This window comes from Pongo pygmaeus, chromosome 2 (assembly GCF_028885625.2).
Source record: "Pongo pygmaeus isolate AG05252 chromosome 2, NHGRI_mPonPyg2-v2.0_pri, whole genome shotgun sequence".
Taxonomy (NCBI): domain Eukaryota; kingdom Metazoa; phylum Chordata; class Mammalia; order Primates; family Hominidae; genus Pongo; species Pongo pygmaeus.
Window position 1 is genome coordinate 164,926,268 of NC_085930.1, and position 18,099 is coordinate 164,944,366.

Below are 18,099 nucleotides of genomic sequence, written 5' to 3' on the forward strand. Positions count from 1 at the left end.
GGCACCTGTAGTCCCTGCTAGTTGGGAGGTTGAGGTGGGAGAATTGCTTGAACCCAGGAAGCAGAGGCTGTACTAAGCCAAGATTGTGCCACTGCACTCCAGCCTGGGTGACAGAGTGAGACTTCGTCTCAAAAAAAAGAAAAAAAATTCAATCATTCCTGCCTAATACCTGTACTTAAGATTACATACATAAAAAGAGAAAATGGGCCAAGTGTGGTGGCTCACGCCTGTAATCCTAACACTTTGGGAGGCCAAGGTGGGCGGATCATGAGGTCAGGAGTCAGGAGTTCAAGACCATCCTGGCCAACATGGTAAAACCCCGTCTCTACTAAAAATACAAAAAATTAGCCGGGCATGGTGGCACGTGCCTGTAGTCCCAGCTACTCGGGAGGCTGAGGCAGGAGAATGGCGTGAACCTGGGAGGTGGAGCTTGCAGTGAGCTGAGATCGTGCCACTGCACTCCAGCCTGGGCGACAATTGAAGACTCCGTCTCAAAAAAAAAAAAAAAAAAGAAAAGAAAATAGAGAATATTAAATGAAATAATAAATTGATTATTTGTTATAATTTTATTCTGATGTTTATTTCTGTTGATAAGTGACCAATCCAAAATGATTGTAAAAGAAAAATTTCACTGACTTCAAGGATGTTAATGACATAATTATCAGCAAATAGTTTTAAATTTGCTTGTATTTTCTCTTTTTATACTTTAAGTTCTGGGATACATGTGCAGAACGTGCAGGTTTGTTACATAGGTATACACATGCCATGGTGGTTTGCTGCATCCATCAACCCATCATCTACATTAGGTATTTCTATCTATCCCTTACCTATCCGTTCAATCCCTGATGGGCCCTGGAGTTCACTCCATGTGTCCATGTGCTCTCATTGTTCAACTCCCATTTATGAGTGAGATCGTGCCATGTTTTGTTTTCTGTTCTTGTGTTAGTTTGCTGAGAATGATGGCTTCCAGCTTCATCCATGTCCCTGGAAAAGATATGAACTCATCCTTTTTTATGGCTGCATAGTGTTCTATGGTGTAAATGTGCCACATTTTCTTTATCCGGTCTATCACTGATGAGCATTTGGGTTGGTTCTAAGTCTTTGCTATTGTGAACAGTGCTGCAATAAACATATGTGTGCATGTGTCTTTGTAGTAGAATGATTTATAATCCTTTGGGTATATGCCCAGCAATGAGATTGCTGGGTCAAATGGTATTACTGGTTCTACATCCTTGAGGAATTGCCACAGTGTCTTCCGTAATGGTTGAACTAATTTCCACTCCCACCAACAGTGTAAAGGCATTTCTGTTTTTCCACATCCTCTCCAGCATCTGTTGTTTCGTGACTTTTTAATGATCACCATTCTAACTGGCATGAGATGGTATCTCATTGTGGTTTTGATTTGCATGTCTCTAGTGACCAATGATGATGAGCTTTTTTTCATATGTTTGCGGGCTGCATAAATGTCTTCTTTTGAGAAGTATCTGTTCATATCCTTCACCCACTTTTTGATGGGGCTGCTTTTTTCTTGTACATTTGTTTAAGTTCCTTGTAGATTCTGGATGTTGGATCTTTGTCAGATGGCAAAAACTTTCTCCCATTCTGTAGGTTGCCTGTTCACTCTGATGATAATTTCTTTTGCTGTGCAGAAGCTCTTTAGTTTAATTAGACCCCATTAGTCAATTTTGGCTTTTGTTGCCATTGCTTTTGGTGTTTTAGTCATGAAGTCTTTGCCTGTGCCTATGTCCTGAATGGTATTGCCTAAATTTTCTTCTAGGGTTTTTATGGTTTTAGGTCATATGTTTAACTCTTTAATCCATCTTGAGTTAATTTTTGTATAAGGTGTAAGGAAGAGGTCCAGTTTCAGTTTTCTGCATCTGGCTAGCCAGTTTTCCAAACACCATTTATTAAATAGGGAGTGGTTTTCCCATTGCTTGTTTTTGTCAGGTTTGTCGAAGATCAGATGGTTGTAGATGTGTGGCATTATATCTGAGGCCTCTGTTCTGTTACATTGGTTTATATATCTATTTTGGTACCAGTACCATGCTGTTTTGGTTATTGTAGCCTTGTAATATAGTTTGAAGTCAGGTAGTGTGATGCCTCCAGCTTTGTTCTTTTGGCTTAGGATTGTCTTGGCTATATGGCCTCTTTTTTGTTTCCATATGAAATTTAAAGTAGTTTTTTTCTAATTCTGTGAAGAAAGTCAATGGTAGCTTGATGAGGATAGCATTGAATCTACAAATTACTTTGGGCAGTATGGCCATTTTCATGATATTGATTCTTCCTATTTATGAACATGGAATGTTCTTCCATTTGTTTGTGTCCTCCTTTATTTCCTTGAGCAGTGGTTTGTAGTTCTCCTTGAAGAGATCCTTCACATCCCTTGTAAGTTGGATTCCTAGGTATTTTATTCTCTTTGTAGCAATTGTGAATGGGAATTCACTCATGATTTGGCTGTTTGTCTATTATTGGTGTATAGGAATGCTTGTGATTTTTGCACATTGATTTTGTATCCTGAGACTTTGCTGAAGTTGCTTATCAGCTTAAGGAGATTTTGGGCTGAGATGATGGGGTGTTCTAAATATACGATCATGTTATCTGCAAACAGAGACAATTTCACTTCCTCTCTTCCTATTTGAATATCCTTTATTTCTTTCTCTTGCCTGATTGCCCTGGCCAGAACTTCCAATACTATATTGAATAGGAGTGGTGAGAGGGAGCGTCCTTGTCTTGTGCTGGTTTTCAAAGGGAATGCTTCCAGCTTTTGACTATTCAGTATGATATTGATTGTAGGTTTTCCATAAATAGTTCTTATTATTTTGAGATATGTTCCATCAATATGTAGTTTATTGAGAGTTTTTAGCATGAAAGGGCTTTGAATTTTATTGAAGGCCTTTTCTGCCTCTGTTGAGATAATCACGTGATTTTTGTTATTGGTTCTGTTTATGTAATGGATTACATTTATTGATTTGCGTGTGTTGAACCCACCTTACATCCCAGGGATGAAGCCGATTGATCATGGTGGATAAGCTTTTTAATGTGCAGCTGGATTTGGTTTGCTGGTATTTTTTGGAGGATTTTTGCATCGATGTTCATCAGGGATATTGGCCTGAAATTTTCTTTTTTTGTTGTGCCTCTGCTAGGTTTTGGTATCAGGAGTTGCTGGCCTCATGAAATGAGTTAGGGAGGAGTCTCTCTTTTTCTATTGTTTGGAATAGTTTTGGAAGGAATGGTACCAGCGCCTCTTTGTACCTCTGGTAGAATTAGGCTGTGAATCTGTCTGGTCCTGGGATTTTTTTGGTTGGTAGGCTATTAATTACTGCCTCAATTTCAGAACTTGTTATTGGTTTATTCAGGGTTTTGACTTCTTCTTGGTTTAGTCTTGGGAGGGTGTATGTGCCCAGGAATTTATCCATTTCTTCTAGGTTTTCTAGTTTATTTGTGTAGAGGTGTTTATAGTATTCTCTGATGGTAGTTTGTATTTCTGTGGGATTAGTGGTGATCTCCCCTTTATTCCTTTTTATTGTGTCTATTTGATTCTTCTCTCTTTTCTTCTTTATTAGTGTGGCTAGCAGTCTATCTATTTTGTTAATCTTTTCAAAAAACCAACTCCTGGATTCAGTGATTTTTTGAAGGGTTTTCATGTCTCTATCTCCTCCAGTTTGGCTCTGATCTTAGTTATTTGTTGTCTTCTGCTACCTTTTGAATTTGTTTGCACCTGCTTCTCTAGTTCTTTTAATTGTGATGTTAGGGTGTTGATTTTAGGTCTTTCTTGCTTTCTCCTGTGGGCATTTAGTGCTATAAATTTCCTGCTAAACACTGGTTTAGCTGTGTCCCAGAGATTCTGGTACGTTGTGTCTTTGTTCTCACTGGTTTCAAATAATGTATTTATTTCTACCTTAATTTTGTTATTTACCCAGTGGTCATTCAGGAGCAGGTTGTTCAGTTTCCATGTAGTTGTGCAGTTTTGAGTGAGTTTCCTAATCTTGAGTTTTAATTTGATGGCACTGTGGTCTGACAGACTGTTTGTTATGATTTCCATTCTTTTGCATTTGCTGAGGAGTGTTTTACTTCCAATTATATGGTTGATTTTAGAATAAGTGCTATGTGGTGGTGAGAAGAATGTATATTCTGTTGATTTGAGGTAAAGAGTTTGGTAGATGTCCTTTAGGTCTACTTGGTCCAGAGCTGAGTTCAAGTCCTGAATATACTTGTTAATTTTCTGTCTTCTTGATCTAATATTAACAAAGGGGTGTTAAAGTCTCCCACTATTATTGTGTGGGAGACTAAGTCTCTTTGTAGGTCTCTAAGAACTTGCTTTATGAATCTAGGTGTTCCTGTATTGGGTGCATATATATTTAGGATAGTTAGCCCTTCTTGTTGCATTGATCCCTTTACCATTATGTAATGCCCTTCTTGGTCTATTTAATCTTTGCTGGTTTAAATTCTGTTTTATCAGAGACTAGGATTGCAAACCCTGCTTTTTTTTTTTTTTTTTTTTTGCTTTCCATTTGCTTGGTAAATCTATCTTCCACCATCCCTTTAATTTGAGCTTATGCATGTCTTTGCACGTGAGATGGGTCTCCTGAATACAGCACACCAATGGGTCTTGACTCTTTATCCAGTTTGCCACTCTGTGCCTTTTAATTGGGGCATTTAGCCTGTTTACATTTAAGGTCACTATTGTTACGTGTGAGTTTGATCCTGTCATTATGATGCTAGCTGGTTATTTTGGCCATTAGTTGATGCAGTTTCTTCATAGTTTCGATGGTCCTTACATTTTGGTTTGTTTTTGCAGTGGCTGGTACTGGCTTTTCCTTTCCATATTTAGTGCTTCCTTCAGGAGCTCTTGTAAGTCAGGCCTGGTGGTGACAAAATCCCTCAGCATTTGTTTGTCTGGAAAGGATTGCATTTCTCCTTCGCATATGAAGATTAGTTTGGCTGGATATGAGATTCTGGGTTGAAAAACATTTTCTTTAAAATGTTGAGTATTGGCCCCCACTCTCTTCTGGTGTGTAGGGTTTCTGCAGAGCAATCTACTGTTAGTCTGATGAGCTTCCCTTTGTGGGTAACTCAACCATTCTCTCTGGCTGCCCTTAACATTTTTTCCTTCATTTCAACCTTGGTGAATCTGATGATTATGTGTCTTGGAGTGCCTCTTTGCAAGGAGTATCTTAGTGGTGTTCTCTGTATTTCCTGAATTTGAATGTTGGCCTGTCTTGCTAGGTTGAGGAAGTTCTCCTGGATAATATCCTGAAGTGTGTTTTCCAGCTTGGTTCCATTCTCCCCATCACTTCCAGGTACACCAGTCAAACGTAGGTTTGGTCTTTTCACATCGTCCCATATTTCTTGGAAGCTGTGTTCATTCCTTTTCATCCTTCTTTCTCTAATCTTGTCTTCACGCTTTATTTCATTGATTTGATATTGAATCTTTGATATCCTTTCTTCCACTTGATTGATTCAACTATTGATACTTGTGTATTCTTCACAAAGTTCTTGTGCTGTGTTTTTCAGCTCCATCAGGTCATTTATGTTCTTCTCTAAACTGGTTATTCTAGTTAGCAATTCCTCTAACCTTTTTTCAAGGTTCTTAGCTTCTTTGCAATGGGTTAGAATATGCTCTTTTAGCTTGGAGGAGTTTGTTATTACCCATCTTCTGAAGCCCACTTCTGTCAATTCTTCAAACTCATTCTCCATGCAGTTTTGTCCCCTTCCTGGTAAGGAGTTGTGATTTTTTTTGAGGAGAAGAGGCATTCTGGTTTTTGAAATTTTCAGCCTTTTTGCACTGGTTTTTCCTCATCTTCATAGATTTATCTACCTTTGGTTTTTGATGTTGGTGACCTTTGGATGGGGTTTTTGTGTGGATGTCTTTTTTGTTGATGTTGATGCTATTGCTTTCTGTTTGTTAATTTTCGTTCTAACAGTCAGGACCCTCTGCTGGAGGTCTGCTGGAGTTTGCTGGGGTTCCACTCCAGACACTGTTTGCCTGGGTCTCACCAGTGGAGGCTGCAGAAGAGCAAAGATTGCTGCCTGCTCCTTCCTCTGGAAGCTTCATCCCAGAGCGGCACCCACCAGATGCCAGTGGCAGCTCTGCTGTATAAGGTGTGTGTCGACCCCTGCTGGGATGTGTCTCCCAGTCAGGAGGCATGGGGGTCAGGGACCCACTTGAGGAGGCAGTCTGTCCTTTAGCAGAGCTGTCCTTTAGCAGCTACTTGATCCACTGCTCTCTTTAGTGCCGGCAGGCAGGAACGTTTAAGTCTGCTGAAGCTGCACCCACAGCTGCCCCTTCCCTCAGGTGCTCTGTTCCAGGGAGATGGGAGTTTTATCTATAAGCTCCTGACTGGGGCTGCTAACTTTCTTTCAGAGATGCTCTGCCCAGAGAAGAGGAATCTAGAGAGGCAGTCTGGCTAGAGCGGCTTTGCTGAGCTCTGGTGGGCTCTGCCCAGTTCCAACTTCCCAGTGGCCTTGTTTATACTGTGAGGGGAAAACTGCCTACTCAAGCCTCAGTAATGGTGCACGCCCCTTCCCCCACCAAGCTCAGCCATCTAGGTCGACTTCACAATACTGTGCCAGCAGCGAGAATTTCAAGCCAGTGGATCTTAGCTTGCTGGGATCTATGGGGGTGGGATCTGCTGAGCTAGACCACTTAGCTCCCTGGCTTTAGTCCCCTTTCCAGGGGAGTGAATGGTTCTTTCTCCCTGGCATTCCAGGTGCAACGGGGGTATGAAAAAAACTTCTGCAGCTCACTTGCTGTCTGCCTAAATGGCTGCCCAGTTTTGTGCTTGAAACCCAGGGCCCTGTTGGTGTAGGCACCTGAGGGAATCTCCTGGTTTGAGGGTTGTTGCAAACACCGTGGGAAAAGTGTAGGATCTGGACCAGAATGCACTGTTCCTCAGGGCACAGTCCCTCATGGCTTCCCTTGGCTAGAGGAGGGAGTTCCCCAACCCCTTGCACTTCCTGGGTGAGGCGATGCCCCACCCTGCTTCAGCTTGCCCTCCGTGAGCTGCACCCACTGTCTAACCAGTCCCAATGAGATGAGCTGGGTACCCCAGTTGGAAATGCAAAAATCACCCACCTTCTGCATTGATCTCGCTGGGAGCCGCAGACTGGAGCTGTTCCTATTTGGCCATCTTGCCAGCCACCCTAAATTTGCTTGTGTTTTCTTTCTTTTCTCCTCGTTTCCTTTCCTTTCCTTTCTTTCCTTTCCTATCCTTTCCTTTTTTTCTCTTTTCTTTTCTTTTCTTTCTTTTCTTTTTGAGACAGAATCTCGCTCTGTCACCCAGGCTGGAGTCCAGTGGTGTGATCTTGGCTTACTGCAACCTCTGCCTCCTGGGTTCAAGTGATTCTTCTGCCTCAGCCTCCCAAGTAGGTGGGACTACAGGCATGCACCACCACGCCCATCTAATTTTTGTATTTTTAGTAGAGATGAGGTTTTACCATATTGACCAGGCTGGTGTCAAACTCCTGACCTTGTGATCTGCCTACCTCAGCCTCCCAAAGTGCTGGGATTACAGGTGTGAACCACTACGCCCAGCCCTATTTGCTTGTATTTTCTATTTTATTTTTTGGGATAGGCAGGGAATATCTATTATGATAAACAGGATAATATACTAAAAAACTGCTCAACTTCTTTTTAATGATGACTTCCTCCTGTATTGAATTGGGCATGTTTTTCAGGGACAAGTGGATATACTACCCATTAAAATAAATGAACATTCTTATCGTATCTTATTCACTTAACCAGAAGAATTTCATTCCTTCCCTAGATCTGAAGATTATCCACATATATTTGCTTGGGTCTTTTTTAAGTTAGCGCACACACACGCATACACCAATCATTCTCCTAATGGAAGAAACTTTAGAATTTTTTATCCAATTGCAACCTGAGGGGTAAGCTGTGGGGTGGGAAGTGGAGCTGTTGAGGAGAGGTGAGTAGGGAGGGAGTCATAAAACAACACTTATGCCCAGCTGATCACTTTGAAAAAAATATCAAGAGATTTGATTTGTCACCCTTGCTTTTCCTGTTCCTTCCTTGTTATTTATTTGCTATTTTTTTATGTCACTGCAAGGCATGCATATTGGGTGCTCTAATGTTTGTGTCTATAGTAAAAAATTAATGAAATCTTATTTGGAAAAGAAAAATTAGAAATTTGGGAAAGGGATGGGAGAAAATGGGTAGAACAGAGATTTCATAATTTCTTCAGAGAGGAGCACTAGCCACTCTTCCCCCACACCAAACCAAACCAAATAAATGTATTACCAAAGTACATTGCAGAAAGGAATGTCTACATTCCCCCTGATTATGGAAATTTAAAATGAAGTATAAAGGACATATTTGAGTTAGTATCAGTTAGATTCTTCCCTTTGTTTATTCGCTGCATGGAGACAGTACCCCTATGTCCCAGCACTGGGTGGTGGGGTGGGGGCAGGGAGGAGCAGCAAAGTGTTTTTTTTCAAGTCCTGTCTTTGAAAGCATTTGCTTAGCTTTGAAAGAGTCCAAAGTTTCAGAAAGCTTTTGCTTATTAGATGGGATTTTGTTCCCACTTCCTCAAATGTAGACTGCAAAACCAAAACAGGCAGTGTTAATTCTGAAGACAGAGACCCTCCAGGGGAATAGCTCTGCCTCTGGTTCTAAATGCTATGAAGTCTCACTAATTTGAGCTCCACACATTCTTAATTGCATAGAGACTAGTCTGAGGTTTGCTCTGCAAACTCTGTTTTCGTAGAAGGTGAAGATTAACACTATAAATAAGACTCTGGTAATATCTGGGGTGGTAGTGCCTTATATTCATAAAAGCAACTATATTCCAAGCATCTTAGAAGTATCATTTAGATATTTAGTTAAATTAAACACATATGTATTATTTAGACTGACAAGCTCTGAGAGGAAAAGGGAAATTTTTGCATTCTGGTGTGGGTCATTGGAGTTGCAAATCCGGCTTATTTTGAATCTCTCTCTCAACGGTAGTTTAAATGAATGAACCAATGAAGAAAGGAATATTGCAGCACAATTTTAATTCCTATATGTATCTCACTAAATTTAATAAAATTTCTTTTATGACCAAAATCTCTCCATAATGGTAGTTTCTAAAGAGTTAAGTTGTTTCAAGGTATAGTTGTGTGATAGCATTTTGTTTTTCAGCAAGCATTTATTGAGAGGGCAGGACTATAAGCCAGGTAAATGTTTTAGCTTGTTTTGCTGAACTGTGTTTGAACAACCAGATAAATTACTTTAACCAGGTTTCAAAGTGCTTCTGATTCATTCAGAAGTGACTATTAAGCCACAGTAATCAGCTGTTACTAAACACTTGACAGTTGTATATAGAAAACTACGTACTGACAATGGCACTTTCTGAAGTATTAAAAGAGACATTTTCAATGTTAATAAGACATTTAGTATTAAATAGACCATTTAAAATGTGAAAATAGCTTTTTAGATATATTTTCTGGTTGATTTGAAGAGATTGTGGGCCAAGTGCGGTGGCTCATGCCTACAATCCCAGCATTTTGGGAGGCCGAGGTGGGTGGATCACCTGAGGTCAGGAGTTCAAGATCAGCCTGGCCAACCTAGCAAAACCCTGCCTCTGCTAAAAATACAAAAATTAGCCAGGTATGGTGGCTTGCACCTGTAATCTCATCTACTTGGGAGGCTGAGGCAGGAGAATTGCTTGAACCTGGGAGGCAGAGGCTGCAATGAGCCAAGATTGTGCCACTGCACTTCAGCCTGGGCAACAGAGTGATATTCAATTTCAAAAAAAAAGGGAGAGATTGTGTATATGTGTGTACGTGACAGACCCTAAATTTTCACCTAACATTTGATTAAGTGGATTTAACTATGCCCTTTTTCAGAAAGGAAGAATCCACTCTCCAGGGTCTTAATGAAACCTGCCCAGTGCAACATTGCCATCCAGTGTTAGGCATCTCAGCAATGATCTTCTGCAAGGGATCTAAAAAGCTGGAGGCAGAATTTTGTGGTTTTGCAAGAAAATAAAATAATGAGCATCCTTTCTTTGTTTAGTGTTCTATTTTGCACATGAAATTCAATAACTTAAATGAATGACTACCTTAGTAGCTAAGGGACAAAGAAACACCACTAATTTCTAATGTTAGCTAGGCATTTCATTGTATACTAGCAACTATGTCGAGTGCTACACCTGCTTTATCTTATTTAAACGTCATAACAAGCTCAGTGTTATCTATTTTTTTTTTTCACATAAGAGGATACTCAAGTGTAGAACAGTTAAATGACATATCTAAGGCTGGACAGTTAGTGAGTGGTAGAGCCATGCTTCAAACCCTAGAGACAGAGCCTAACACTTAATTACTGCTATTATTAGAAACTGATATTCTTGAAATAATTACTAATATATTTTCCCCTTGGTAATTAAAAACAAAAAAACTTCTGTAGTCCTTCTAGCATAAGGGCCAGATTATGAAGGTTTTAGAGTTAAGGAAGGGAAAAGATATCTACATGGAGCAAAGACACCCATGGAGTTGGTAAGAAAGAGGCTATTACATAGGAAAGTTGCTTACAGAAGGAAAGGGAAAGTGAACAGAAAGTCCTGGTGCTGGGAAAAGGGGGGAAGTTGAGAAAGAGAAGAGCGCCAGGTAAGAATTTCCTAGTTCTCCATGTCCTTAGGGTTGAGCATGTGGCAAGTGTGGTTAAACATCCAAACAGGTTTGGGGCTGTCAGAGACTCTCCACGCTGGAGAGATTGCAACAAGCTGAGGGAAGCCTTAGGTTTTTTGTGGTACCTTATTGAACATGGTGCCATCCTACGGGCTCGGTTCAGAAGTGATGTTGGAGAGAGGTGTTTCCATAGTTGGGCCTAAACTAGTTCCCCTATTCCCCATGGCCTGAACCATGGTGCAGTGGAGACTCACAAGTACTTGAAGGCTGTGTGTGATTCGAAAGGAACATGTGAACTGAGAGGACTGGTAGGCTAGAAGAAGCCGGCAGTCATGGAAAAAGGTCACAGAGTGAAGGGGCCTTGTACATGAAGTCATGACTAGAGATCTACAATCTTTTTTTTGGGGGGGGTTTCTATTATTTTACTTTTTTATCATTTTAATTTTAACTTATTATACTGTAAGTTCTGGGGCACATGTGCACGTGTGGTTTGTTACATAGGTATACATGTGCCATGTTGGTTTGCTGCACCCATCAACTTGTCATTTACATTAGGTGTTTCTCCTAATGCTATCCCTCCCCCAGCCCCCTACCCCCTAACAGGCCCTGGTGTGTGATGTTCCCCTCCTTGTGTCCATGTGTTCTCATTGTTCAACTCTCACTTATGAGTGAATAGGAGTGGCGAGAGAGGGGATCCTTGTCTTCGGTGCTCTACACATTCAGAGAAACTTCTCTAGTAACAAACTATAGAAATGATCCCTGAAAGTATAGTCTAGATATCTACAATCTTGTCAATGTCTATCAACATGGTAGCTGTGACAATGACCAAATGAATTGAGGCTGGCAAGGACACAGAATGTGGCACATGGACCAGAGGCTCTTCCCCACATTGTAATAAGCTTTCCATGGGACTCAGAGGAAGGGAGAATTGGACTGGGAAGTTCCTTAGAAGGAGAGAAACCACTGTTATGAAGTGTATAAATCTGAATTACATTGAGTCTTTATCTGAAGACAGTATTTAGAAAGAGATGCTGTTACCCTTCTTCAGCAGAATCAAGTGTTCCTCCTTGATATGGTTTGGCTCTGTGTTCCCACTCAAATCTCATCTCCAACTGTAATCCCCACGTGTCAAGGGAGGTAGGTGATTGGATCATGGGGGCCCGTATGCTGTTCTCATGATAGTGAGTAGGAGCTCTCATGAGATCTGATGGTTTTATAAGTGGCAGTTTCCCCTGTTCTTCTCTCTTCTGCCATCTTGTGAAGAAGGTGCTTGCTTCCCCTTAGCATTCCCCCATGGTTGTGTTAATAAGTTTCCTGAGGCCTCCACAGCCATGTGGAACTGTGAGTCCATTAAGCCCCTTTACTTTATAAATTACCCAGTCTCAAGTATTTATAGCAGTGTGAAAACAGACGAATACACTCCCCAACACCATTTCAACTGTACCTTGATGACCATCAGCAGGACTGTAGTCAGAGCCAGCTGGAGCAAGATGGGGACAATTGTAGAAAATAAAGTTGCATTTAGTGCACTTTGGAATTATTACAAATTCTCATTCTGCCACATCATAACAGTGTTTAACACAAATATTGTAAGTCACTTCTGGCAAGTTGAGCAGTAACCTACCTTTTTTTTTTTGAGACAGCGTTTCACTCTGTTGCCCATGCTGGAGTGCAATGGCATGATCTCAGCTCATGCAACCTCTGCCTGCTGGGTTCAAGGTGTGAGCCACCCATCGCACCCAACCTGGTTTTCTTAATGCCTTAAAAAAAGATCTGAGAGGCTGTAAGTGGATAGGACAATCAGTATTCTTTATGCTATTCTTTTTATTTGTTTATTTCATCTTCAGTGAGCCAAAGGCTTCATTGTTTTTGTAATAATAAAGGAGAAAGATCAATAAAAGAAACTTAAGCAATGAAAGGAACAATAAGAAAATACAAGGAAAGGATCTGGAGTTTTTAAGAGCCTGAGTGGATAGTATGATTTCTTAATTTCTAATTTATATGCATCCAGCTTCTCCTGTACTATTTGTTCCACAATGTTTTTGAGAACATTTCCATCTTGTAAATTGGTTGAAAATGAGTATTTCTAATCACTGGTTCCCATTTTTACAGCTTTTGTATGTACTATAAATACTATATAATAACCTCTACTACTATATTTATGTGCTGTAAGACAAAGTTCTTGCCTAGAAATGATCATTTAGATGGTGAGAATCAGTAAAACTAAGTAAAATAATTGGAAAATGAGGCAATCTGCAATAAAATGTTGAGTTACACATCTTGGATTTTAAGGGAATGATATGTGGTGGTTCATAAAACCATAAACATAGCTTTCCATGTGCTTAGATTATTTATCCACATCAGCATCTCCAACTGTAAGTTCAAAATATACCAATTAACAATTACATTACTAGCAATGATAACAGTACTATTAGAATAAAAGTATCTTATATGCCACAGTATAAGTGTCTCATTGTTCAGCAACCCTTACAAAAGCCATGTGCAGTAAACATACTTCACTATTATTTATACTTTACACATGAAGAAGCTGGAGCTCAGAAAAGTTTAGCAATATGATCAAGGTCACAAAGCTCCTTAGTGACTTAGATGACTTTTCTATTTAGTGACCTGCCCATGGGAGGTACAGATATCCCAGATCCCCATCTATCTCTAAGAATCAAAGATAAAGAGAATCACCAGTAGCTCCCCTACTCCACTGGGGATTTCCAGCGAAGAGGAAAATGTGGCAAGAACTTTCTGAGTGACAGCTGCTCAAAGCTCAAGGAAATTTCTTGCTGAGTTCATTGCTGTGATGCCTGACACTGGATGGCAGTGTTGCACTGGGCAGAATTCATTAAGTGCCTAAGGGTCACGAAGGTCCATTTGTTTTTTGTTTTGTTTTGTTTTTAATTGTATATATTTAAGGTGCACAATTTTTTTTATATTAGTCCATTTGTTTTTAGAAGTAGGTACTGTTGGCCGGGTGCGGTGGCTCATGCCTGTAATCCCAGCTTGGGAGGCCAAGCCAGGAGGATCGCTTGAGGTCAAGAGTTCGAGACCAGCCTGGCCAACATGGTGAAACCCTGTCTCTAATAAAAATACAAAAATTAGTTGGGCGTGGTGGCACATGCCTGTAATTCCAGCTACTCAGGAGGCTGAGGCACGAGAATCACTTGAACCCGAGAGATGGAGGTTGCAGTGAGCCTAGGTTGCGGCACTGCACTCCAGCCTGGGTGATGAAGAAAACCAAACCACACCTATTCGTCTGAAACTTATCAGAATCTATATAACCAGTTTCTTCCTGTGGGCATATAGGTTGTTTCCTACTGGCATGTTATTGTATATCCAAGTTGATTCCAACTAGCCCCTTTTGTTGGATGTTAGGTTATTTACAACTCATTACTATTGTATTACCTTTAGCTGCTATAACAGATTACCACAAATTTATTGGCTTAAAGCAACACAAATTTATTCTTTTACAGCTCTGGAGATCAGTTTCTGAAATCAGTTTCATTGGGCTAAAGTCAAGATGTCAGTAAAACTAGTTCCCTATGGAGGCTATGAGGGGAGAATCCAACTACGTGCCTTTTCCAGTTTGGAGAGGCTGCCAACTTCCCAGACTCTGCTTTCCTCACATTTTCTTCTCTTCTCTGTAGTATCTCTCTCTGTTTCCCTTCTATAAGGACACTTGTGATTTCGTCTTTGAGCCCACTTGGATAATCCCGGTTAATCTTCTCATTTTAAAGTCTTTAATTTAATTACATCTGTAGATTTTCTTTTTGCCACAGAATATAACATATTCCCAGGTTTCAGAGATGAAGACATGGACACCTTGAGGGGCCATTATTCAAACTGCATCAACCATTATAAACAGGTCCAACAGGTATGAACAGGTACAACCGATTGGAGGAAAATACTAGAAAAAAAGGAAGGAAAATATTTTCTCCAAATCCTGAACATTTTGTAAAGGTTATAAAAATGTTTAAAGACACAAGAATAGTTGTAAAACTGCCCAAATTTCTAATACTGCCTAAAACAGGGACTAGTGATGTTCATTTCAATCAAGACATTTCAACCAATTTGAAGTCTTGAACAATGTTTTCCATCAAATAAACTAAAGTCCACCATGAAAGAACAAAGGCAGGCAAGTCATGTAGACCATGGGGAGCTGCATATCTCAGGATGTGAGTCTCAGAGAAAGTGAAAAGGAACCTGAGACATGAAGGAAAAGAAGTGAATCAGGGATGGGGCACAAGGGAGAAAGCCCCTGACACAGAGAATGTGCAGTGTATGGGAGTGAGGACAGACCTGGAGATAAAAGAGAGCATTACATATTTAAAGAACCAAAGGCAGGTTTATGGCGGATAGTGTATTTTGTGGTGGCAATGGGAGGGGGTGCTGCCAAAGAGGCAACTGGTTACTTAACTAGGGGCTGGATCAAGATGGACCTTGTAAGACCTGTTGTGGGTGGATTTGATCTAAGGCAGATGAAGAGCCCTTGCAAATGATCTGAGTCTTCTGATACGTAAACTTAATATTAAGATGGCAACACTTCCAAAATTGATCTACAGATTCAACACAATCTCTGTCAGACTCCTAAGCTGGCTGAGGATTTCCAGAAATTGACAAGCTGATTCTGAAATGCACATGGAAATGGAAAAGACCTGGAATTGTTTAAACACTTTTGAAAAAGAATAAAATTGGAGGACTTACATTTCCTATTTCAAAAATCACAACAAAACTACAGTAATGAAGGCAGCACAACACTGGCAAAAGGATAGACATATAGAGCGGTGGAATAGAATTGAGATTATAAATCCTTACATTGGCAGTCAATTTATTTTTGTCAGGGATGCCACAATAATTCAATTCAATGTTGAAAAGAATAGTTTTTCCTACCAATGGTGCAGAGACAGTTGGTTATTTATAAGAAAAGGAAAAAAAGGGAAAAAAGAACTTAGGCTTTACCTTATATCACACACAAAAATTAAGTCAAAATAGATCATAATCCTAGATGTGAGAATTAAAATTTGAAAACATGTAGAAGAAGGCATATAGCGGCCGGGTGCAGTGGCTCACGCCTGTAATCCCAGCACTTTGGGAGGCCGAGGTGGGCGGATCACGAGATCAGGAGATCGAGACCATCCTGGGTAACATAGTGAAACCCTGTCTCTACTAAAAAAAAAAAAAAAAAAAAAAAAAAAAAATTAGCTGGGTGTGGTGGCACATGCCTGTAATCCCAGCTACTCAGGAGGCTGAGGCAGGAGAATCGCTTGAACCCAGGAGGCGGAGGTTGCAGTGAGCTGAGATTGTGTTACTGCACTCCAGCCTGGCAACAAACCTAGACTCCGTCTCAAAAAAAAAAAAAAATCAGAAAGCATATAGCTTTCTCTGAGTCATTAGCTGTAAGGGAGGTGCCAATCAGGACCACAATGAGATACCACTTTATAAGCACTAGAAGGGTTATAATAAAACAGGAGAATAACAAGTGGTGGTAAGGATGTAGAGAAATTGGAACCCTCATACGTTAGTAATGGGAATGTAAAATAGTGGAGCCACTTTAGGAAACAGTTTGGCAGTTTCTCAAAATGTTAAACATAGAGTTACCATGTGACTTACCAATTTTACTCCTGAATGTGAGAGAATATATGTTTATATGAAAATCAAAATGTTGAAAACATATGTTTACACAAATACATGTATAAGAATGTTCATAGCAGCATTGTTCATAACAGCCAAAGAGTGTAAACAATCCAAATCTTCATTAACAGATAAATGGATAAATAAAATCTCGTGTATCCATACAATGGAATATTATTTGGCAATAAAAAGAAATCAATAAAAAGGAAGAAGGTACCGATACGTACTAAGACATGAACAAACTTTGAAAATGCCATGTTAAATGAGATAAGCCAGTAATAATGACCACATATTTTATAATTCCATTTATATAAATGTCCAGAATAGGAAATCTTTACCAACATAAAAGTAGATTAGTGGTTATCTAGGGCTGGGGGTGGTAGTGGACAGAAAGGGAAATGATTCTATATTCCAAAATTAGTCCATGGTGATAGTTGCAACTCTTTAAGTGTACTAAAACCCATTAAATTGTACTTTTCAATTGGGTAAATTTTATGGTGTATAAATTATATCTCAATAAAGATTTTTTAAAATGAAGTACTAATATATACTACAACATGAATAAACTTCAAACTATTATGCTGTATCAATAAACCAGACACAAAACTCCCATATATTGTGTAATTCCATTTAAATAAAATGTCCAGAATGGACAAAACTACCAAGACAGAAAGTAGAGTAAGTGGTTTCCTAAGGCTTGGAGTGAGGGATGAATGGGACATAATTTTCCTTTTCATGATGATGAAAGTGTTCTAAAATTAGATTGAAGCGATGATTGCATAACTCTGTAAATATACTAAAACAATATTGAATTGCACATCCTAAATGGGTCTGGTGTGTGGTATGTAAATTATATCTCAATAAACTGTAAAAAATGTAAAAAGTGGTCTGAGATTGATGTGGTCACTTTCTTTCAGTGTTGGAATAGATTAAAAGGGAAGATTGGAGGCAGGCAGGCATGCTTAATTTTTTAAGTGATAATTACAGCTGGTCAGTTTTCTTTATTTCAAATTTTTTTAAAAATAGATGTTTATTCTCTACAAGGCTGTGATTATAACAGTTTTCCACCTTTAGTCAGTTGCTTACCATCTTCACGATTTTTGTTGCAGCCGCAGCACACTATAGCTCCATAACATGCGATGCTTCCAAGGAGAAAGAGGATGCTCTAAGTTCTGTGTGGTAAGAGTTGCTGTTTTTGAGTCAGCTGATATTGAGGTAGGAGATTAATCAGGCTGTCAAATTGTTTTCCTGAAAATAGATGCAGCAGACAAGGTAGTAACCTGCAGCTTTCTCAATTCATCAAGGCAGCTGTTTAAAGATTTTTATGCCTGCAGTGTCTGAGTGTCTTTCTCCTTTGCTATAATTGAGGGCTTTCTCTGTTTAGACACACAGGGCCTCTTCTGTAACAAGTGATTACTATTGATGTGTTAAAAAATCCAAAATCCCACTTTTTAGTAGGCTTTAACGAGAACCCCAAGGCCTCTCATTAATAACTTGAATATCATAATAACAACGCACTTATGAAAGCTGATTTATTTTTAGTCTTTTTTTCTTCTTACAATAAAGATACAGGCAAGCCATAATGTCATAATGTCACAAAATTCATATTATAGGTAAACATTTTTTAACTGTTGGAGACATACATCTAAAAAACCACAGTTGACTCTTGAACAACATGGGGGTTGGGGTGTTGACTCCCTCCCCTGTGCAGTTGGGAATTTGTGTATAACTTTTGACTCCCCCAAAACTTAACTACTAATAGCCTACTGTTGATTGGAAGCCTAACCGATAACATGAACAGTCAATGAACACATATTTAGTATACATATT

General features: G+C 39.6%; 1 protein-coding gene and 1 pseudogene across 1 annotated transcript in view; one reads left to right on the plus strand and one right to left on the minus strand.

The window, feature by feature from the left end:
- The window catches only part of LOC129032943 (vomeronasal type-2 receptor 1-like), a 40,984-nt gene that overhangs the window by 1,286 nt on the left and 21,599 nt on the right, over positions 1 to 18,099 (plus strand). The window contains 1 exon segment of the mRNA XM_054480862.1: positions 14,418 to 14,512. Coding sequence (XP_054336837.1) covers positions 14,418 to 14,512 — 95 coding nt within the window.
- On the minus strand, positions 11,325 to 11,404 carry LOC129034498 (small nucleolar RNA U3; annotated as a pseudogene).